This window comes from Gopherus flavomarginatus, chromosome 6, assembly GCF_025201925.1.
Source record: "Gopherus flavomarginatus isolate rGopFla2 chromosome 6, rGopFla2.mat.asm, whole genome shotgun sequence".
NCBI lineage: Eukaryota > Metazoa > Chordata > Testudines > Testudinidae > Gopherus > Gopherus flavomarginatus.
Window position 1 is genome coordinate 86,576,624 of NC_066622.1, and position 24,656 is coordinate 86,601,279.

Sequence of the window (24,656 nt, forward strand, 5' to 3'; positions counted from 1 at the left end):
TCCCATCTGCACGGTAATTTGTTCTGAGTACAAACTTCACTGACATTTATAGGGCATTCAAAACTGCTTTTTCTGTTTTCTTTTTTGGCTTCATGCACCTTGCAGAGGTAAAAAAACAGCATAAAGGTAAAACAAGCAGATGAGGCAGAGCTCAGGCACTAGCATATTTCAATGAATTAGTGAAAGTTTTATCAGAGATAGATTTGGTTTTCTTCGCTATGTTATTTGTGTTTGAAGAGAGCAACCTTACCTGTATTTGGGATGAGTTATGGCATAAATGATGGGGTTGTGGATGGCAGAAGCTTTGGCAATCACAGCTGGTACGGTGTTCATAAAGGGTGTCAGGAGATGGGAATACCTAAAGAAATGCAAAGTTGTTGTTTTTTACTGCACAGTCAGCACACAGTAAAAAAAACAAAAATTAGTTAGAGTGCAGGGACTGCTTTTTACTGCTGCTGCTCTCCCTCCCTTCCTCCTCCCCCAGGAGAGCAAGATGAAATAAGAGGGGCAAGGACCAGAACCGACATACCATCAAGGAACATTCTTTTTCTGCCTAGCATATGGGATTTCATACCCATTTTATTCAAGAATCAGTGCCAGACTGTGCTTCAGGGGGTCACAGTTTCTTTGGTGCTCCTCTTTACAAGTGCTGCTTTGCATTAAATGACCCAGATAGTGGTGTAAATTGGTCAGAAAAGAGCTGTAAGGCTTCTAACAGGTGTGCTGAATAAGGGAAGAGGCTGTTGCATGAAAAGCAGCTAACACGAGAGTGCCTGATAAATCAGCTTCCCACTCACACTTCAACTTTACCTACCCAAAGCTAGGAACCAAAGGCAAAGAATCCTCATATAGTGGAGGGTGGGTTTATGTTTTATTGAGCATTTGCAGGGTCTTCATCATGTGACTTGTATGTTTAGAGGAGATGGTGGAAGTTCTGACTGTGGTGCTGCTAGCTGGTACCATTCCTTTAACAGCCTAGGTCATACCCTGTTCAGGTTGTCTTGATAAAAATAAAGTAGTGGAATCTACACTTAAATAGCAGTAATATTGCAGGGTCAGCTTGCATCAACCAGGCCCTCAGTGAGTCTTTCCTTCAGCCGTGGGAATAGCAACACACTATATAGAATCATTTCCCTCTCTCCCAGGGAAAGTTGCCTGTGGCTTTATGTTGTGCCTCAATGCTTTGCTGCACCAAGAAGGAACAGGGCTGCAGAGTAAGGTGGCAGATTGTCATCCTTGGAATGGAGTTTTCCATCACATTCAGCCAACAGAGAAGTGTGTGTTCTGTGACCAAATGGAAATGCGAATTGGAGTGTCTTCATAGGGCAGATGACTGCAGGCATTCCTACCAGCACTAACCTAAGACTCACTTCTGGTGATAGTTTCCAGAGCACAGTGTGTTTTTTGTCCTGCCCTACCCTTAGAGCATTGATCTGGAGGATGAATTCCTTGGAGAACACAGTACTTGCTGGCGAGACAGGATGTCCTGGAATGCTGTCTCCCATTTCACGGTCATAGAAACCTTTCAGGGGATGGATGCTTTGGTAAGATTAGTCAATAGTGCAGTCAATGAGGTAAACAGTGACACAAATTTTCTGTCATTGCTGGCCAGAAAAACAGCACCTCTGTTATGGTGGCTGGAGTGCAACAGTCCTACTGAGCATGTATCATGTCAGCTAAATCTTCCTCTCTCACAGTATGTACTGTAGATATTAGGTTTCATTCTTTGCTATTGCATTGCACGTTTTGTTGATCTATCAGACCAGCCATCCTCAGTGACTTCAAGACTGTACCCACAGTTTCTAGGTCTGTCTCCTAATCTATGCTGTATGTGACAATGCTATCAAGGTAAAGTCAACATAAGGCCTTGGGACTTGGTCTATTAATCCATGAGAAGCCAAAGTGGCCCCCAAGGGGAACAAAAAAGCACAGTCCCAAACTGAAAAGGTTGAAGGAGCAGACAAAGGCAGTTTTCTGCTTCTTAATGTCTCCAATAACTCCTGCCTCGCTTCTCAAACTCTATCACAGTCAGTTTTATCCTGATTGTTAAGTTTCAGGTGCACATTTCTCATCAGATGACTGGAAAATTATAAATAAGGCAGTGGTGGGTTAGTGCAAGTATTAATTTTATTTTGCACTTGTATAGGGTCTTTGAACTGAGGACGTCAAAGTGCTTTAAGTTATTCAATCTATTTAGATGTAGGCAGATGGAGGACAGGATCATTAAGTGACTTGTTCCGTGTCACACATTAAATAGGGGCAGAGCCTTAATAGAACCCAGGAGTCTTGAGTTCTAATCCCTTGCTCTTAACCAGTCCATATTAATGGATATTTTTTTTAAATGGACATTATGTCTTTATTGAAAAAGATAGTATAAAATGCTGACAGTTAAATAGGTGGAAGAAATGCAACATACTCCAGGATTTTTTAAAATATATTTAAGATTAGGTCATCCATTGTTACTTTTCAGTGCAACACTAAAAGAACTAAAGCCAGTAATGCCAGATATAGGGTCTGATTTTGAGCTCACTTACACTGTTGCAAGTGAGGGGTAATTCTACTGCAGCCAGTGGATTTATGCCAGCATCAGACTAGTGTAAGTGAGTGGATAATCAGGCCCAGAGAAAATAAACCAAAACGAACTATGTATCTGCAACCTGGAATAGCCATATGGTCATGTTCAAATATTTTAGCATTGTGAAACTTTCATTTTAGAATTAATTAGCATGATTTCACGTATTGCCAATAATTAGCTTTTCTGTGCTGAAAAACCAAACTGAGAAAAATTACAACCAGCATGTGCGCCATTTACCAAATGTGTAACAAAGGATTACTCCTGAATATGTGAAGGTTTCCCATTCCCATTGTTGAACATTAGAGTTGACAACTACTTGGCCTTTCATAATTTGCTTCTTTTAGAATTTCACACCTTCTGGGCTCACTGATTTTTTTTCTTGCTAATATATTCATAATTACCCAGCAAAAGCCACCAGAGCTACAACAGAATATGGTGACCAGGAAATGACGTAAAGTAAGATGACAATCAAGGCAATTTTGGCCATTTTCCATTCATTCTTCATCTTCTGATACTGTCTCTGGGATACTTTATTAGCATCAGAACCAATGTTCTGAACAGCCCTAAGGGAAATAAACCACAATTACAATACAAAATATATGGGAGAAATTGAGCAAACAACTTAATAAAATAGAACAAAGGACTGCTCTTTAACCAGATGCCAACCCTCTCCAGCTCTTCTCCCCACCTCCACCCAAGTAGATTATGTGTAATTGCTTTTCCACAGTAGAGGCCGTCTCCCACTCACAATAATCAGGGGCAAAACACCCATTGACTTCAGCAGGAGCAGGATGGAGGCCTATGTGAGGAATATGTTTCCAAAATAAGGTTTTGGATTATTCATGTACCCAGATTAATCTGCATGATAACTCTAACTGTGGAAGGCAAAAATTATTTCTTTACTTCTTAAGGCCAGATTTTGGCACCTTTACTCACACTGTTACATGAGTAGATACATTGAAATCAATGAGTTTGAACCTGTAGTAAGATACAGCTCACCATGAGTTAATATGGCAGAATCAGGCGCTGGTTTGCTACTCCAGTAGTTCTTATTTCAAATATTCCTGATGCAAATTGTTGTACTTTGTTTAACACAAGGGTTCTCAATTTTTTCCCCAACATGCTATAAAAACTCCACAGCTTGGGGGGGAGGGGAATCCTCTGGCTTCAGATGGGGATTGGGGGCTCAAGGCTGCTGGGGAGAGGCTTGGGAACTCCATGAGATGGAGGGCTCAAGGGTTTGGGCTCAAAGGGCAGGGGGCTTGGGGCTTCTGCCCATTGGGGTGGGTGGTGGCTTGGGGCTTCAGCCCTGTGGGGTGGCTTGTGCTGGGCTTCTGCCTCACAGGGCACTGGGTCTCAGGGCTTCAGCCCCACTGCTTCAGTCCAGGGGTACATCTGGGATTGGTGCTTCAGCCCCAAGGAGCAGCTTCTGCTGGTGCTCAGGGCTTTGGACAGCTTCTGCCAAGGCTAAGGTGGCCTGAGCTCAGGGATTCAGCCCTATGGGGTATCTGGGCTCATGGCTTCTGCCTCGCAGAGTACTGGGGCTCAGGACTCCAAGAACTGGGCACCAGGGCTCAGGGCTCTGAGCAGACCTGTTTGGCAAATCCCCTGAAATTCCCCTGTGGACCTCCAGTTGAGAATCACTGGTTTAACACATTGCACCTTGCATCACTGCACCTTCTTTAACACAGAGTTCATAGCCAACTTCCACCTGACCACTTGTAGACAGTCGACATTTTGGAGGGGAATCCTTTCACAGTCCTTCTGTTGACACAGGATTGGCCAAATCGATGCAGATCAGTGACTAAAATAGCTTTGCTTCCCACATGCAAGGGAAATTCCCACCTGGATAGCTCTGTCTGTTTCAAAGCCACTTTGTGCCATGTATGCATGGCATAAGTGGCTGAAGCACACCAAAGAAACTGGCACTGAATATCATTTGCCTGTGTGCTGAACAGTCATTTAACTTTATTAGGCCTCTCTGAAGTTCCTCACACTTTATCTAGACTTGATTAACCTAAATAGTTTTGTATCATCTGCTAGATTTCCCACTTTTCTATTCACATCCTTTCCTGAATCATTAGTAAATGTATTAAACAATGCGGGCTAAGTAGCTAACCTTGGAGACCACTCCTCTCCATACACATTTAAAATTTTTGCCATGTTGAAAATTCAGGGTCTGTTCCTATTCTTTTTTGTCTCTTACCAATTTCCATTAAAGAAAAAAACTTGTTAAAATAGAGTTGCATGTTTTTGTATTATATACCCCATAAAAACAAAGGCTCTCCCCTAAGCAAGGAATAAAAACCTAGATTATTGACAAACTCACTCATTGGTATTCTTGATAGCCTTGAAGATAAAGACATAACTGTATATGATGGCAATCAGAGGAATGAAGAAGACAAAGCAGAAGAGCAGCATTGTATAGGCACGGACTGATGGGGTAAAGGTCACGTAGTCCCAGGAACAGGAAGTCAACAAACCCTCAGGAACGTAAGCACCTAGGAAGAGAGAAAGAAAAAAAAAAAAAAGACATAAGCCATGAAAAGTTTTTTATTGGACATTCTGGTGGAGGAGCAAATGGAGAAAGAATTCAGCATATCCCTGGGATTTGAAAAGGATCAAACCTGGCTCTGTTGGTAGAGAGAAGATGGTTAATAAGGGTACCTGTTTCTTGTTTTAAAGCATTTCTTGCCATTACTGAGTCCACTGCCTTGTAGGCGCTTTGATTCATTAGATCTATTAAATTCTCTTTTTAGACTAATAAAATAATGATTATTTTTCATTCCAGCCTTCAGACCTGATCCAAAGCCCACTTTAGTCAATGGGCCTTTTTCCATTAACTTCACTCGGCTTTGGATCAGGCCCATGTTTCTAAGATCTTTCAAATGTCTCAATTTTTCTCTCAAATTATCATCTCTTTTGCTCAGAAGTAAAACGAAACTGACTACGCTAACCTCTGCTCTTTTAAATTCTGCAGACAATAGGAGTTTACTGTGCAATTCCAATTAATTTTGGAAAATAAATGTCATGAAATAAATGTAAAACACACACACACATTCCTACCTGAAATAAGAAATATTCTCCTTAGAGAAACTGTGTCAGACAGTTAAAGAATAAAGCAAACTCAACACCAAACTATTTTTAATAATTAATTAAATTACCAGCATTTTCAATGCTAGCTTCTGTGGAACCAGGTCCAGAAAATATTGCACCAGGTTCTACGCTCAGATATGTCTAATTGTTGTATGAGACTCAGTATGATGGATACTATTAGAATCTAATTATGAGACAGCAGTTATAATACCCTTCAAGAAATTATTCTGCCTCATCCCATTAAGGTTCTCTTATCTAAGAGTATTTGTCATATTGCTCGCTTGAAATTCTCTCGTTAAGCTAAAAACCATAATGTTAAACAGCTGGAATTTACCAGCTATGCGTGCTACACTTTTGGGGGAAGAAAGAATTTAACAACAAAAATAACATAATAATATCTGACCCTGTTCCAACAGCTTAGTAGGCAAGTGATAAAGTGCTACTCAATTTAACTGTACCTCACTCCCCTCCCCCTGCAATGGGGACCAGGCCTGCTCCAGGGGTGGGTAATATTGGAGGTTAGGCTATTAACTGGTAGGTTCAAGTGCATCCTACTGGAGGTTAATGCTGATTGTAAGTTGGTGACCTGAGTGAAACAAGTTAATGGTATTAGTCTAGTTTCTAACAGAGAAACAGAACAACTACTGCTATCTCAGCCAACAGTAAGGGACAAATTTTCAATTTGTCAAGATGTGAAATATGAACACATACCAATTTACACACACAAAATTAACGTGTGCAAGCAAATCAGCTACCTAATTACTACTAACTGTCATCCGTCATTAAGATGTCAAGGGCTAAATGGGCATAGAGAGTAAACAACCCTCTTACCTCTAGAATTGGTCCCTCCCAATGGGGTTGAGACACATCATAGGGATGTGGAATATTGCACTCTTACTGCCCATACTGTACTGCTTTAAGGTATAAATAGAGGAATGCAGGTTCCTCAGGCTGTCAATATGGCACTTTTTGTGAGCAATGAAAATCATTTTGAAAACTTAAAAACTGCTCATCTGTCCCCTTTACTTTTTATTGTTCAACTCTGCTTGATTGCAGAAGGTTATGCACTGTTTCGGAAGCCTGTTTTGCATTATTTTTGCCCTTTATTTTATATGTTTTTATACAGCGCGCTAATGAGATCCCCTGCAAAAGTGTCAATGTAATTAAATGTGCAATCTTTTCTGCTGATTAAACTCTTTAAGACTCATTAGCTATAAGCAATCTCCTTCACACTGATTTCTTCAAACTTCATCCGAATATAGAAATTCTGTTTATTCATCCTTGTGTCTAACAGACCATTCTTTAACCCCCCCATTTTCTCCTGGTATCAGACAATAGACTTGTATTCTGTCTCACTTACTCCATCCAAAGAAGGGTGGGAGGCTCCAAGCCAAAGAGTACAGCCAGATTCCTAGCAGGATTATCAAAGCCTTCTTCTTGGACATCACCACAATGGAGGCCAGTGGTCGTGTGATCACAAAATATCTGTCCAGGGCGATTGCCATCAATGTGATCATGGATGTAATGCCAAAAAGGGCTCCGCAGAAGGCATATAGCTCACAACCTTTCAATGGAGAGTACAACAGGGTTAACCAACAGATTTAACCATCCATGCTGGTTATACCAGTATTCCTGGGAGAACATTTATCCTGTGGCCTAGGCTAGTAACACATTACCTAATTACTTTCAGAACTCTTAAGGCAACAGGAAGTTTACTTTTTGAGCAGCAATATACTTTCCAAGCTGTGGACTGGCTTTGCTAATTATATTATCCATGGCTGTAAACGTCAAAGATTTCCTTGCCTTTATTACTCAAGACAGTGACTTAATATAACATTCACTTTTCAACTTCGGAAGTTTCTAGTGGGAGCATTTCAGAGATCCCATGGCAGCTCATTTAGATTTCATTTTATTCTAACTCCCATGGAAAGACCTATTTTAGTTAAAAGTACTGTTATAGTCACTCAGATACCATGGAGCAACTCGTATCCCAAGATGAGGTCAGCATAGTTTCAATAAATAATTCAGACAATGGATTGGTTGTCAGTTGTTTACTTTAATTATTTGCTATTTGTGGAACATGACTGGTCACAGTTTGTCTTCTGCTGTTGGACAGAAAGACAAATCTTTAAAATAGGAGAATAATTAATGATGAATGGGAATTAAAACATGCAAATTCATGAAGTGTTTGAGATGCACCAACTTTTTCATTAATATCTGCAATTATACAAATAGCACAATGCCCATAGAGCACATATTCGTTAATATATTCAAAAGTCTGCTTTTAATTATTCAGCCAGCACTAGAGATTAGACAATTTGTTTATACATCTGTGTATAGTCTTTTCAGTTTTGTAACATGAAGAACTGCAGAAACAAGCATTTGTTATTATCTACTTAATAAACAAGTCAGAAATAACCAACATTTCAAAACCATACCTCTTGTTCACCACCGCCACCATATATGTGCAAGATGTAATTGCAGCATGAGAGAGAGTAGCCCCTGCACGTTAAGAGTCAAATGGTGGGATCCACAAAAGGTATTTAGGCATCTAACTCTCATTGATTTCAATGGGAGTTAGGCACTTAAATACTTTTGTGAATCCCACACGAAGTGTCTTTATTCCACCGATTTGCTTAGGCCTTACAACAGGTGGGCCCATCAGACTGGCCGTATGATCTGTATGTTTATCTCATACCCAGACAGTGAAATCCTGGCTCCACCGAACTCATTGGGAGCTTAGCCATTGACTTATAAGGAGCCAGGATTTCACCTTAAATCTGAATCTCTGGTGTGGGTAGGCAGGGTGAAGGGAGAGCTCAGTGAAGCAGTACATAGCTTTGAGCCTGTGGTGAATCACAGATGGGTCATTGGAACGGATAGTTTGACAAGGTTTAATAGGCAAAGATTAGACACTGAAAGTAGACAGTTTAAAATAAAAAGGTAATTGACACACATTAAAAACCAAGCAATGGGGAGGAAGGACCAGGGGTGAATAATTCATATGTATATTTAAATAAACCAAACCATGTCCCATTGCCTATCCAGATCACTTTCCTTGATGTTGTATCCCCTTCACCCACCTTTTGTCTGGCTTTGTCTTTATAGATTGTAAGCTCTTTGGGGGCAGCGACTGTGTTCTCCTGTATGCCTCTCTCTCACCTAGCGCATTTTGGGCACTTCTGTCACAAACAACAGTAACTCATGTTTGACAAGAGATGTTTGGTAGTTTAGACCCAATGAGTGAAATAGGAAGCATGTTCACTGAGAATATTTGGTTTATATGTATATTGTCAAAACTTATGTTTATTGTCAGGCTTTCTAGCAGCAGAAATATCAAGATAAAAATTCCACATTCAAGTTAATTAGTGCCAGTGGCAGAGTGGTATGCTGGGAGCAGATGCTCCTGGGCCTGATTCCTCTCTTTTTTAAATTCAGGTGCGAGATGACTGTGAGTGAATGCGAGCAGCGAGAGAGTATGTTTGTTTATCAAACATTAGAGAAGATCTTTTTCTATCTCACAATTCTGGCAGTAATAGTATAGACTTAGTGATGTAAATATATTTATAACAATCAGAAACTACATTAGAAGAAAGTTATTTAGGTTGCAAAGTCAAGCATTCAGAAGTTAGAAAATTTAAGATTGCCCATGCAAACCTGATTTCCCCTCTTGTGCATCCGAATTTGCACTGAATGAGACAAATGTTCTAGAGAAAAAAAAGTATGTGATCATATTATAAAAACTATATCATAATGCACATGCAGAAAGGGGCTGACTTAAGGTCACACAGGCAATCATAAATTTGGCATTTCTTAACTTTTTAAAGCTTGACTTTACAACCTAAATGCCCTTCTTTTAATGTAGTTTTTAGTCTAATTTCCTCTGGGTTTTTAAAGGACAAAGATAAAAACAAATTCTGATTTATGCATCTGTTATCAACTCATCATACACCTGTCCAAAATTTGAAATCAAACTAATTGAAAACTGTCAAATTTCAGCCTGTATCATATTTATACCACTAAAATATAAATAACTCCAAGCTTCTTCTAAACTTTTTGACAAACTTGTACTGAATCCTGAATGCTAAACAAAACTTGAAATCAGGCAGGTTATATGTGCTTTTGGCTTTAGTAACTATAGTATTGCATAGCTTTGCTACTTATACTGTCAATTATTAACTTGAAGTCATTACCATGGCAACAAACTACATGATCTTTCAGGAGATATATGTACAAACCTTTCTTGCCAAAAATCCAGTGCTTGTGGAGACTGGTAGTGAAGAAAATTGGAGCCTGTGTGATGGACATTAGGAAGTCGCTAATAGCTAGATTGATGATGAACATGTTGGCTGGAGTTCGAAGGCTCCTACTCCTACAGATAAGAGATCAGAAGGAACATTGCTGAGCGCTAATCTGTGGGTAATTATGCTATTACTCTTTGCTGTATGCAGTGTCATTCTAGCCATGATGGTCCCAGGATATTAGAGAGACAGGGTGGGTCAGACAGTACCTTTTATTGAACCAGCTTCTGCTGGCTAGAGGGACAACCTGTTGAGCTTACACAGTTCTTCATCATGACCCAAAGAAGAACTGTGTGTAGCCTGAAAGCTTGTCTCTCTCACCAACAGAAGTTGGTCCAATAAAATATATTATCTCACCATCTTGGCTGTCTGTTACTCTTTGTTGTGAGCACTGGCAACTTCACAAATATCAGCGTGTTGAATATGTCAAGCTACATCAAATTGGCTTCTGACTTTCCTGAAGAGAGAAGCTAAATGAGCCACCATAATTTTAATAGCGCACTCCTTACACTTCTCTGTGCCTTAGTAGAGGATATGGCTTGGTTTTGATAACCAGCTCAGAAACAGAAATAGAAGACATTGTTCTCTGAATACTCTGTCCCACTGCACCCTGTGTCCATGATTAACAGGAAATTAAAGTTGATGTACTCTATGGATTTTCTGGATCTGGGTCATGCAGAGCGGAGGGGACGTTTTCCACTGCTGATGAGATTAACAGCAATTTACAAATATGGGGATTAAGGAGGCTGACTTACATGCTGCATTTTATTTTATTTGAACTCTTCTCCATGACAGGCAGTTCACTGCACCAGACACAGAATTTGAAGGGACCTATTGCCAGACTTATTACATCCCCCACCTCCATAAATTATTCGCGCCAACATAATAGAGTGTCCTGTAGTGTTTTTGTACAAAATATTTGCTACTGAGAGTTCTTAATATCAGTACTTTCCGATTCTGATTTTTTTATTCTTCCTGAAATTGTGACACTTTATCTAATGTCGCTGCAGTGCTTTCCTGAGTTTTCAGTCTCAGACACAATTGGCCAGATAATATGTTGCACCTCCTGAGAGCTGTAGCATAGAAGATGCATTCCAGGAGGATGAGTGTGTAGGGCAAATAACTCAGAGCTGTCCCAGGGGCACACATCATTTCAGTCATTCCCCTCCAGCCCCTGACAAGGCTGTCTCAAGAGGTTCTGTTTTCCTAGAGAAACTGGCAGATGTTCCCTGCACCAGTCCACAATCACCAATTTTAAAGCACTGTTGCAATTGCCGTTTTAGGGGCAGCAAAATACTCATTAACTGTTTACAAACTAACTCCTTTAGGCAGTTGGTGGTTTGTTATTGCTATGCAACTACTGATACTGCACCAATGGTGGGCATGTGTAGTATCAGTGCACCCCCAGCTCTGCAATTCTACTCTAGTCTTTCCACCTGCCTCAACATTTTTAGATAGCTCCAGGGAGAGACACAACAGCCAGCCCCCTCACCTGTTCCCTATCACAGACACAGCTGTTGCTGCCAGATTTCCTGCTGAGCTGCCGCTTCCAGAGCGGGACACACCACAGTACTGTTCTAGTCTTCTCCCAGCTGCTGCTGTACTCTTCCCCCACCCTGTTTAGGCTGTATAGTAGCATCTTCCTGGGTGGGCAAGCCAAGTCCCAAATACCACAGAAGGGTGAATATCTGCTATAAACGCTCTTGTTCAGCCTAACTCAGTCAGCAGCGTATCAGTCTCATAATCTGAAGGTCCCGAGTTTTGTCCTCAGAGGACACATACTAGAGGATCACAAAATGGCCCCTTCTGACCTTACAGTCTATGAAATGTAACCGAAAATGTTGCCGGGGGGTGGGTGTCTTAGTTCAGGGCAACTGCACCTGTATTCCCTTTCTATGGTCCATCAAGGGCACCCTTAGGCTTAAGGCTCCCCAGCCATCATCTCACTTGGGTAGAGATCAGCATCTCTGTCCCATCTGACCAGGGTATTTCCAGGCTGAAGTATTATTCCCGTAGAAGAGAGGCTGTCTAAGCAAACCTACTTGCTTTGTCCTCATAGACTAATAACAATGTAATTGTCCACTGTTGTAAGTTATCACATAGCTCTTTCTGAGCAAGCACAGTTTGTTCTTCAGATAAAGGCATTACAGAGAAAACATTAAAAACAATAAAAGAACCTACATGCATGCTAAAAGTATACCAGAGAGCACCCCTTCAACAGGGCCTCTGGCAGGAGTAGTCCTTGAAAGTCCCACCCAAAGGTTTACATGTGGTTTCTACTTCATCACTTGCAGTCTTATGGGGCTTAAATAGGCCAAAGTCCTTCCAACCCTTCCCTAAGGATTGGGGCCCTCTGTGGACCAGAAGTCCTGTCCATTTGCTGGATCTGAACAAAAAACCCTGAGTCAGTTTATCACCAGATTATTTATCCCAACATCCTTTCTTTGTCCACTGGTCTCTAGAATCCAGTTTGAACCTTTGAAGAGACTGTGAATAGGTAACAGGCCTTCAAAGGGCTGATATCCAGAGGAATTACATTAGCATGAACCCTCCACCTAGAGAAGTTACATACAATCTCACAATAACACAAACAATTGCATTTTAAAAATGTATTCAGCTTAATTCAATAAGGTTTAATTTATGCAATATCCCAGATTATGCCTTATAGAATTAACTATCACAAGGAGTTGTAACAAAATTCTGAGAGATTGTTTTGGGATAATTGCACTATCAAAACGACCAGCAGCCAATTATATCTCACCTTTCATTAAGGCCTATTTCATATGCAAGATAACAAATACAAGGTCATGGATCTGGGTTTACTTTGATGCACAGCTCATTAGTACAATCATAATGATAGTGTTCCTGTACCACATTTCCTTAACACAATCCCACCGGTATTAAAGTCTATCCACAGAAATATTTAAGACACACAGAACAAACACGATGTATACGTACCTGCAGAAAGCATAGATGACCATGAAGTTACCCAGCGTTCCAGTGATCCCCACCACCAGAATGACAGTTCCAATTGTGTAGTGGGCATGGTCTGGAACATCCAGTGTAGGGAAGGCATGAGGAACATCTTGCACTGTCATTTCCTACAGAGCAAGTAGGAATTCATAAATGCATGGTGGTACTTCACTGAATGAGCTAGCATCTGCTATTCCTCTGGGAGATGAGATGGATAAAGGAGGTTAAAAGCTGGATGAAAACGAACACTTTGGAGTAAACTAATCCCTTTCAAATTACATTTATTTTTATTCCTCTTTTGCAAATAAACATGCCAGGCATGGTTGTATCAGCAATGCTTGAGTCAAAGGCCGTTTTTTGTTTTTACTACCAGTTTAGTGTTTCAGAGATTGGAAAATCTAAAAGAACAAACAAAACCAAAACAAAATACATAATAGTTGACAGAAGTACACTGGGACTCTACTGCATTTGACCTCAAGGAATGCTGTAAATAACAGCAATGTGTTCTTTGTAATTTTCACCCTGTGAGAATTTCAATGTGGTAAAGTTTGATTTCTATTATTTCCTTAAATCATTGGATAGTTTTCTAATAAATAAATAAATATTACACTGCTTTAGTGAAAATGGTAAGTCCAGTTGATAAACACTTGTTTATTCAAGCCTTTAATACAGTAGAAATCTGGTTTTGCCCATTGAATAGCCAGTGCTGAATTACTAATACCCTCAATACCTAATGACCTTGTAGTGTTGAACAACACTGTTCCTTACAGGTTAAATGGAGGATTGAAAAAAAACATTTTTTTAAACATTTGTGTTAGATACAAGTTCCATTTTTATCATGGCCCCAACTTTGTGACTTAGACAATAAGATAACAGCTAAGAGGCATGGTGACCTGATAGCAATGGAAGATGGAAGGGACAGATGCCCAAACTGTCACCACCCTGCCCACTTTTGACATGCATACCCTGAGCATGTAACTTTCTATGGTCCTAATGGATCAGCATAATTCAGGGGCATAGGCAAGACACAGTCCCAGGCTAGCTAATGTGCAGGAAAATCCCAAATTGTGCTACATGGGGACCTAACCTCTTTCAGACATAAACAAGTCAATGTCTAAATAATAGGAAATGGTATTTTGCATCTCAGCATATGTGAGGTCAAGAGATCCATTCCTCTGCAATAATTCTAATCCTCCCCAAAAGGAATTTAACTCTTGATGCCAGGACAAACCACCAAAGATGCCTCTAGCCTTGCCACCAGTTCTCAGTCCATTATGGTATATCCAGATTGAAAATATTGGCTTCCGAGTCCAAGAGGCGCACATCACCTGGTCAAAAGAGCCCATAATAATTATAGGTAATGCCCTCGTGATTCAGAATCAGACCCCCACCCCGCAGATGAAGGAGCTAAAACTCAATCAGTTAATATCTTTCTGCACCTATTCTACTGCCACTGATCTGCATGTGCCTTGGTAGAAGCTCAGACCTCACTAATATGATCTCTGGAAAAAGCAAAGAGCAGTCCTGTTTCACCTGGATTAACAGCTCAGTTCTCTTGTCTATAACCAAGCTTTTCCCACTCTGAGATGCAGAACAATAACTTTGGGATGGTGAGGGTGCTGTCATCAAAGCTCATAACTCAATGGAGTTAGCTGATGCCATCACATGCCATGATTACTGAACTGCAAGAATCACACTGGTCCTGAATAAAGCCCAGTTGAGATCCTTGCTGACATGTAGCCACCCACTTCTAGGCCCAGCGCAGGATGTCTACTATCCAGATCACAGCCTCTCTTGTGACCAATCAGTGACCACTTCATGATTTTACTAAGCCTTTTCATGCTGATCTTGATCAGCTGGGGATCAGATGACTTGCGTCAATTATCAGATCCAAGTGGGAAGGAGTCATAAAAGGCTAGGAGAACCCCACTGGGGGAGAGTGTTGCAGGAGGGGAATTCTCTCCTGTGACTAGTCCTGTAGGGCTAGGACAGCATGAGAGAGGCATGTGGCAAGGTTAAACCCCAAGCAGGTGGCCAGGAAATAGTCTGGAAATAAGGATCTACCTTGTGAAGACCCAGACTGCTGGAAGTGGGGAACCTTGAGAATCAGTGCTCTGTAAGAAAGCATAAAAGAACTAAGCCCAGGAAGGGTGGAAGAGATCCTTCTATATTGTGGGACCATTGTTTACTTATCAATGCTCCATCTGAGTACAGACAAGGGACCAGAACGTGCTGTGAGACAGAAGGGGGTGCTGTGTAGGCTGACCCTGCTGTAAATACAGATGATCCAAGCAAATCCTTGAGGAGAAAGGAAGGAAGGTATGAGTTCCCCCCGTCAGCAGTCATCTGCAGGATTGCCAACAAATTGAGCAGGGAGGGGTGTTCATTTCCTGTGCAGTACGGGAGCAGCCCAGACTAGTAGAAGCAGCTGGAAAACGTCTCTAAATTGTCATGTTTAATGTTGCTAAGAGGGATATGGAAGAGGGTTTCAGCTCAGTTGGAGCATCTCCTACCAAGAATGCGGGAGAAGAGATGGAAAGTGGGGTTGTCTAGAGCTTTGTGTGGTGTGGTGGGGGCAGGGATAGCAGGCTTCCCAGAAATGCAGAACACACAACATGCATCTCGTGGCAAGTGAGATGTGGGGTAGGGAGTAGTAGGAAGAGGCCTACTATTGCCAGCTAATCCTAACATCCCTTATCTGTGCCAGAACTAACTGATAGCAGACATCCTAATAAAGGAGGCCAGCCAGTTGATGAGGCAGCTAGGACATGGGGTTGCCACTTGTGAGGCAACTCCCCCTCCCATCCCTCCCAGGCACCCAAGTGACCCTCTCTTCTTCCCCTCCATGGGACCCACTCCCATACTTGCCTGTCCCCTCCCACCCCCAGCTACACTGCATTATGCGTACCTGTGTCCAACCACCCATATCCCAGATTTCCTAGTGCCCACCCACAACCAGGCAAGTCTCAGTTTGTGCCTGGTGAAGTGGGGGAAAACTTAACCGTCCACCAAACATGACTGTCCAGAGGACAAAAACATAGGCCCATGGGATTGTGGGATACTTTTGGAGTATTCAGAGCATGAATCCCATTGGGCCGTGTCTACATTGCCGAGCAATAGGGCTAGAATCCTGGGTCCCAGCTTGATGCAGACTCGACTTTCCACCCTTGCGAAGTCCTGGGACCCTGGGTTTGAGCCCTGGGTTAGGGCAATTTGGGATAGTTAGAAGGGGGAGTTAGACTTGAGCCTCATTTCGAACCCTGGGCGTACACTGCAGTGCAGACATACACTACATTGCACTGTAAGCCCAGACTCACACTTGACCTAAAACTCCTTCTGTCTACATGCAAATCTCTTGCACTTGAATCTAGGGTCACAGGATCCTGTGGGGGCTGCAGGTCCGAGCCTGCATCAAATTGGGACCCAGCATTTCAGCCCTATTGCTCTTCAGTGTAGATGCAGTCCCACTGAACTCATGCTCTGGGTGCCCCCCAAAAATATCCACAGTCCCATGGACCAATTTCTTTAGGCGATTCTTGGGATAGAGAGGACGTCGACTCTAGGGAAATGGAAACAGCCCATTGGTGTAGCAGTTTGGTGAGTCAGCATTTAACCCTTCTGACTGCCAAGCTGCAAACACCTCAGAGCCATCTGTGTTTGCAGTGGAGACAGAACAGAAGTCTTTTGGAAAGCACACTGCTTCCTGTTTGTGAGAGTACAGCCAAAATTCGGTAAATCTCTGGTACGAGGCCAGCAAAACAGTGGACTTTAGTAAGAATACCAAGAATGATCATGCATACCAGCAAATAGCAAAGAAGCTGGCAGCATTGGAAATTTTCCGGAATGGTGACCAGTGCAAGGAGCAGATTAAGCAGCTGAAGACTGCGTACAGGAAAACCAGGGACAAGACCTGCACCTCAGGCAACTTGCGGACAGCATGCCCATTTTAGGAGTTTGACTGGGTACTGCATAGAGCCAATGCTGATGCATGCTAACCTACCCATATGGGACGGCACTCTGCTGGCCCCAGAATCCAGCATGGGGACCAATGAGAGCCAGCGGCAGGTGCAGAGTGAGGCCAGCAAAATGACTCTGTTGTTGAAACTGGATCCAGAGGAGGCTTTGATACAGAAGCAGTAGCAGCACATCATGGGGCTGTACTCAGAGGGCTGTTTGATGCCCCCCAAAGGACCCAAGGCCAAAGTTGTTAGAAGCCCCAGCTAGCAGCATATCTCTCTAGTGGTGGATTGTAGATCAGGGCCTTGGCTTCCTCCGCGCCACTCTGAGGAGTGTAAAACGGTGACCAGGAAGTGCAAACAGTAAACACACCTTGAAAGTGAATTTTTACTGGGAAGGCACAGACTTTTGCTAGGGCATTCCTGTTTCTTAAAAACAGTAACTTTTCATTGCCATGCCTGTATGTACGCCACTCTGTAACTACTCAGCAGTGTAATGAATCACATGGAAACAATGAACTGGGGGAGGGAGCAGTCTGTTCCATTTACAAATCTAGTTCATGATAGTTAACTGTAGTCTAGAGGTGACAAAATCATTTGTCCCAAATTTCACGGGGTTGAAATTTTGTCCAGAAATGTGCCGGGGAGGAGGGGGTGTAAAGAGGATGGCTATGGAGTTTTGCATGTTTTCATGCAGTCATAACAGGCTAGGCTATGTGGATGCTAACGCAGCATCTTGTTGATTCCCTCTGACCCAACCCTGTGTGTGGATATCTGCAATTGTGTCCTGAAGCAGGAACTCCAGATAGTTAGTCACATTTCAGGGAAAGACTTATTTTCCAAGGCCTCCTTAGTAGCTGACTGACCCACTCCACCCATAGATGTGCTGTTCAGTCACTTTACGTTGGAATACTTTGGTTGTATATATTGCAGATTTCCCACCAGCAGCTTGGAATAACATCTCCCTTTGACAACTGGGCACCACAAAAACTGTGAAGTCCTCCAAAATGTGAAAGGCCTAAAAGGATAGAAAAAGCTTTTGTGACATGGCCACCTACTCCTTCCCCCGACCCAACTCCAAGTAGTTCTGCAATTTTTAGAGGAAAAGAAAACAGCTTTGAATTTTTAAATTTACCATTGTCTCTGCACTTATTTTGCTGTGACTAATCAGGCCATGTCCAGGGAGCTTCTGTGGTCTGAAGCATCCCTCTCAGAATCTATTAAAGTTCAGTCTTGAAAAGTAACATTTTAGGTCCTTGAAGTTTCACAAGGACATGGTCTGTGCTCCTTCTCTGGGCTATTTTAAGGCTATAATCCTCTGTGTCTTGTCCTGTTCCAGGCCCCTCCTGGATGTAGCATGTCCACCGCTCACTCACAGTTCAGTGAAGGCTTGTCCCGAGGTACTTTCATAGACTGTTCCAAGAAGCGTTTCAATGATGAACTTATGGTTGAAGTTCTGGACAGGGCCAACATACCAAAGGTCCAGTACCAAAGACAAAGGGAGTTACAGCCAGAGGAAAGGCACGCTGGCTGCACAGTTTGAGGACAGGGATTCAGCACAGGAGTGGGCACTTGCTTCACAGTTCCTAGAACAGGAACAGTGGCTAAGGGAGGAGGACAGAGCTCAGCAGAAAGCATTGCTTGAGTGGCTCATATCACTACTGGCCACAGGAGCATCAACTCCTGCTGCATTACCCACATCATGGCCTGTGCCCCTCAGTGTACTATGATGCAGTCCAGAAACAGTTTGGAAAACAGCTTGGGTGGCCCTTGCAGTTGAGTCCCCACCTCTACTGCCCAGTGCCAAGTGCATGGCAAATGGGGAAAGAAGAATGCAAAGGACAGTCAACAGTAGGGGGGGTTCTGTATTGTACATGGCTTCATTATTTGCACTTGTCCATGCACTTTTTTCTTTAAGGTTCCCTTGTTACTGGTATTTTTCTGTGGTAACGGCAGCTCGCCTGCCAGTCAATGATTTAATGTTGTTTCTTGGCACAAGATGAATGCACAAACAACAGAAGTTCTTCAAAAGATGCCTACTCTAGGTTGTTGGCTCCATTAACTGAAAGCATGCAGACCACAATGACTCCTCAGCAGGGTGTGCTGGCGGGCTGGTCAGACCTCCTGTAATGTGCAGGGAGGACTGTGAAGTTTTCCTACGGTGCACCCCAGTCAAAGGGCTAGAGTGGCCACATTTCGGGAGGACACTAGGGTGTCTGGGATATGGTTGATTTGACTCAGGTATATGTGCTGTAGTGTGAATGCCAGAGCCCTGGGTTCAAGCCTGGGCTAGACAATTCTTAACCTAGGGTTTACAATCAGTGTAGATGCTCCAGCCTGGGTCCCCTTAACCCTGGTCTTACATTTCAGTGTAGACATATGCTATGTGACCTGTGGGCTGTAGTGGAAGCAGCTGCTGGCATCCCTCCATGTGTATGCAGCTATGATTGCCAGTTGCAATGTGCTGGGAGAAGGGGTTCACTTGAAACTTACAAGTAATTTGAAAAAACCCTAGTACAGCAACTCAGGAGAAAAACTGGCCAGGCTGGTTAAAAAGAGGCCAGCTGGCAACCTTAATTGGAGTTGGGCTGAGGCCAGCCCCTGATAGACTCATAGACTTTAAGGTAAGAAGGGACCATCATGATCATCTAGTCTGACCTCCTGCACAATGCAGGCCACAGAATCTCACCCACCCACTCCTGTATCAAACCTGTGTCTGAGCCATTGAAGTCTTCAAATCATGGTTTACAGACTTCAAGGTGCAGAGAATCTTCCAGCAAGTGACCCGTACTTCACGCTGCAGAGGAAGGTGAAATTCCCTCAGGGCTTCTGCCAATCTGCCCTGGAGGAAAATTCCTTCCTGACCCCTGACTTTATCACACAGTCTCTCCCTCTAGTTTGCTTCTACAACCTGGCAGTCATTGCTACAGTGGTACCCTTTAGTGTCAGTGGCATCCCAATTTTTTGAAAGTCATGCACATTCTCAGATAATGGGGCTACCTTCTATTCTCAATTAGCCCTGTGAGGTTGGCTGGGTCAGCTAGCGTTAATGGGGATACTTTGAATTTAAACTGGTGTAAGTGACAGCCTGTGGAATTTCAAATGTGATTATCACTGTTCATTTACAGAGGACCTGCCTGCACCTAGACTAGTCAGTAAGCCACATTCCTTGGTGTTTCTACATTAATGGGATTTAAACATATGGCAAGTTGTCTGAGGAGGAAGATGGGAAGGGCATGGTTGTGGCAGATTACATTAGGGAAAAATATTAATATTACATTAAGGTTCACAGTTTAATTGAATAAGAGTTGAGAAATTCAGTTTAGGTTTCTACAAGTATGACTCAGCCACATAACACTGAAATATAAAGGGGCATTTTGCCGGAGTAGGGATTGCATAATTTGGCCCTCAGACACTACAGTAACACAAAATACTGTATCAATAATAGGAGTCTGCATTCAAATTATTTTACAGGAGAAAACAGCTCTGCTTTTCTAACACAGTAAAGCTGAGATTGGAACATTTTTAATTGTTATAATACACAGACCTGATTAAGGTTTTCTGTATGAAAACACAGTTCTGTTTTTCTGTGGTGTGTGCCTGTACTTGTCTTTTTACATAGACCTTGGTCACAATAATAGAAGTGCAACAACTGAAGGAACTTGTCATAGTTAAAAAGAAAAAATTGCAATAATGCCTTTAATCTGAATTAAAATAATGAATAACTACGAGCCAGGATTAAATACAAAAGCAATCATATAAAATGAATAAGTAAAGTCCAATTAGAGAGAAAGGATATTTAAAGGAAAATACAAGTTTTGAAACAAATCATCTAGGAAGGAAATCACTCAGGACCAAAAGTAAATGTCAAGGTTTAATAACAAGTATATGTATTACAATCCTTGTAGCAAAGGCAAAAGAAAAAGGACCAAAAGTAAATGTCAAGGCTTAATAACAAGTATATGTATTATAATCCTTGTAGCAAATGGCAAAAGAAATTTTTTTTGGTAGAGACGAATTTACGATGGGCCAAAGTCACAAAATTTGAATCTACATTACAGTCTGAATTTTCCCAATGTTTGGGGCTCAGATCCCGTAATCTAATTTTTGCCATGCTTTAGGAGGATAATGCCTACTTTTAAAACATTTTTCCTTTCGTAATTTTTCCTGAAAAGTAAGGGCCTTATCAAAAGAGAGTGGAAAGACTAATTGACTTAAAAGGCATTGGATCAGGTCCTAAGCACTCAAAATTCTGCACTAGGTTAACATATAGATCTCATTGACATTAGTAGGGGAACTAAATGTTTGCAACACTGAGTAGAGTCTGGCTCTAGACTTTCTAAACAGAATTATAGGTCAAAAGAAGCCGTGGGGTGGCCGGGGGAGGAGAAGGAGGAAAGAAACTGCTTAAGGAAATCAGGTCAGCGGGACAATCAAGAAATAAGACAATTCATATTGATTTTCTCTATTTCCACAGCACATGGGCCTTGTTTAGTCTCTGTTCCCCATTGTCATCTGAAGGTATTAGTACTTAGAAAAAAATGCAGTTACTATTGTTGTGGTCCTTATCAAAGCAAGGTTACAGCTACCTTACCCTTTGACTGCAGTAGGAAGTGCACTCTACATAACTCTGTGAGGGCATTTAGATTGAGTTTCTATATAGCACTGTTCCCTTATGTATTCTTCTATGGAGCATTCCTTCACTATCCTGGTTATAGTGGAGGCAAGAAAAACAACAAAGCATGCCACATATTATACCTTTTAAAACAGACAATGCTGTTTGTTTCATATAACATGGCTCAGAATATCAAGTGTTTTGTGGAGAAACTAAAACTGTGAGCTGAAAGGTTAACAGCTTCCTCCAAGTGAAAAATGTCCCTCAGCTTTCCTTTAGCTGACAAAGAGTGAAGGGAATAAAGACACTTGCATCTGAGGCTTTGTACCACTGGGTGCCAGTATATGCACAGGCTCCTTGTGCTGAGGATGGGTTAGCATGGTACTAAATCTGCAGAAACAATTCACTGGAAAAAAGCAGGCTTCCTTCCTATTGTATTAGACAATTAAATGTTATACATCTCTCAGTAACACAAATATTGACATAGTGAAAATCATTGATGAAATAGATTGCAGGGAGCCCACTCCATTACAGGGGCTATACCAATGCAAGGGCTCTGGAATAAAATCATCTAGGTGTAGACTGCATTTCAGGGATGTGTGTGAATGTGAAGGTTAGTTTTACAGTAATACCCAAGACTATATGAAAACCTGGATAACAACACAGCAATTTGTTCAAGGTTTTCAGCTTTGGTTTGCAGGCATTGTTAGGTACCTTTTGCTTGCTATGGAATATAGAGAATGCTATACTGGATCAAGCCAAAGACTACTGGCCTACCTCTAGCAGTGGCCACTACCAGAAGTTTCAGAGAAAGGTGTAAGTTATGGAAGAAGTTTTCTTCTCCCTCTAGGCAGTTAACATTTGGTTTATATCCTGAAGCTGGAAGGCTGTTTTATCTCTTGTACATGATAATCCTAAGGGAAAATATTTTTATTATCCGTATAAATGTGTAATCCTTTTCTAAATTCCATTATGCTCTGTGCCTCAGTAGACTCTTGTAGCAGGGAATTCCACAGTTTCATCATGTTAGCAGACTTTTCTTTCCAGTAGTTTTAAGTGTGTCATTGTGGAAGCACCAGACAAAAGGAATAAGTCTGAGTTTCCTGATGTCAATGCATATCACATATTCCTTGGACACTTAACTCCTAGTGAATTCCATGGAAGTTTGGAGCGTGAAAAGAATACAGGATCAAATCCATACTACCTAAAACATAGAGTGAAAATATATATATATGAACAAAACCAGGGAGAACAGCATTTTTTTTCTGAGGGGTGAACTTAATAGATACCTGCCAGTTTCCTCTAACACAACATCTAAAACAGAAATAAATATATTTTTAGTTAATATGCAGTAAGCTTTTCTGAGGCTTGGGATACTTTTGGGGGTTGGGAGAAAAGGAAATGCTTGATAGCCAGACAAGTTTGTCCAAATCCTCACTCCTCTAGACCTGACGCTGGAAGTCACCAAGATATAGAACTTTATTGTTCTGTATTAAATATCAGTGGCCCTAAATGGTTATAACTAAGGCAGAATTCCTCTAGGAACCCTTGAGGAGTGAATGCAATAGCTGGTCAGCTACCCTGAAAACGGGGCAATGTGCACATCCCTCCGTACCTGGCCACCTCAGCTGACCCATGCAGGGGAAGAGGAGGGGCAAACCTCAGCCAGCCAGGGTAGCTACCACCCATGGAGGACCAGTGACGGCTCTAGTTTTTTGCTACCCCAAGCTCGGCAGTCAGGCAGCCTTCAGCGTCATACCTGTGGGAGGTCCCCAGTCCCATGGGTTCGGCGGCTTGCCTGCGGGAGGTCCATTGGTCCCACGGCTGCAGTATAACCACCGCCAAATTGCCGCCAAATCCGCGGAACTGGCGGACCTCCCGCAGGCGTGCCGCCAAACGCAGCCTGACTGCCGCCCTTGCAGGGACCAGCAGGGCCCCCCCGCAGTTTGCCGCCCCAGGCATGCGCTTGGAGCGCTGGTGCCTGGAGCCGCCGCTGTGGAGGATACTAGGATCCTGTCCAGTCCTGTACATAGGCACGAGGTGTGCGAGAAGAGGATGGAAGGAGCCTTATCTTCAGAAGACCAGGCACAACTGTGCCCTAAGTGAGTTCCCCCACGTCACAGTGAGTGTCTTTGGCAGAAACAGTATTAGTCCTAGATGCCTGTTCCCTTCTCTAACCACTTGTCTGCGCTGCATTTACATGTATTTTTCTAACAAGATGGACTCTGAAGCTGTTATTTTAAAGTTAGCTTTTAAAAATTCAGTTCACTTTTGAATAAATTAATTTCATTGCATGAATGAAAGGACATACCCTTCTAAAATCTGACTCTTTCCTCTGGCATTTTCTTCTGTGTGACACAGAAGGAAAAGTGTAGTGAATAAATTACAAACTATTTTCAGAAGAGAGAGTTCTACTTTTCCAGCTCAACAAACCAAAAAAAAAAAAAAAACCAACAACAAACCCTCGTACATTTAACAAGTCTTATGCTGGAGACTTTTGTTATTAAAAAGTCCCAATAAAGTTGGGAATGAAGTCTGCAGCAACAGACATACACATGCAAGTGTTTGTTCATAAATTTATTTTCTATGTGTAAAGAAATGATATTCTACATTTCACACTTTCCTAATAGTAGTGACATGTTGCAAGATCTAATTTTCACTTAGAGGGAAACTGAATCTTCAGGACATTGTCCTGGGACTTGAATGTATTTCAGTATCCCTCTCTGCAATAACACGTGTTAAGCCTTGTTATGTGCACATGGCTTTATTTGAGAAGTATATATACATATTTTTTAAATGACAGCATGATTTTCTATGGAAGTGACCTGTTTTGGTCCACAGTGGTTAGAATTATACAGAGCATTTGGAAAGGCTTTGTGAAGTAAACAGAGCAGAATCAGGGCATTCTGCAAGTACTCCTCTCAGAGGTAATAGAGAAATTTGGCATTCAATTTAGTATGTATAATAAGATAAAACAAGAAAAGAAAAAAGGAAACAAGAACTAAGATCTCACTGCCCTCCTGATATAATTTAGCTTCAAACTGAATTCACGAGTTCAGAGAAGTGCCCATTTTTAACAGAGGATAGCCTGGCTCCAAGAACACCTCAAATTTTGGAAATAAGTTTTAATCACATAGCCG

The 24,656-nt window shown here is 42.0% G+C and overlaps 1 protein-coding gene across 1 annotated transcript in view; it reads right to left on the reverse strand.

Annotated features, from left to right (window-relative positions):
- The window catches only part of OPN4 (opsin 4), a 42,986-nt gene that overhangs the window by 14,281 nt on the left and 4,049 nt on the right, over positions 1-24,656 (reverse strand). The window contains 6 exon segments of the mRNA XM_050958597.1: positions 251-358; positions 2,977-3,138; positions 4,905-5,076; positions 7,032-7,235; positions 9,910-10,043; positions 12,931-13,073. Of these exon segments, the coding sequence (XP_050814554.1) occupies positions 251-358; positions 2,977-3,138; positions 4,905-5,076; positions 7,032-7,235; positions 9,910-10,043; positions 12,931-13,073 (923 nt within the window).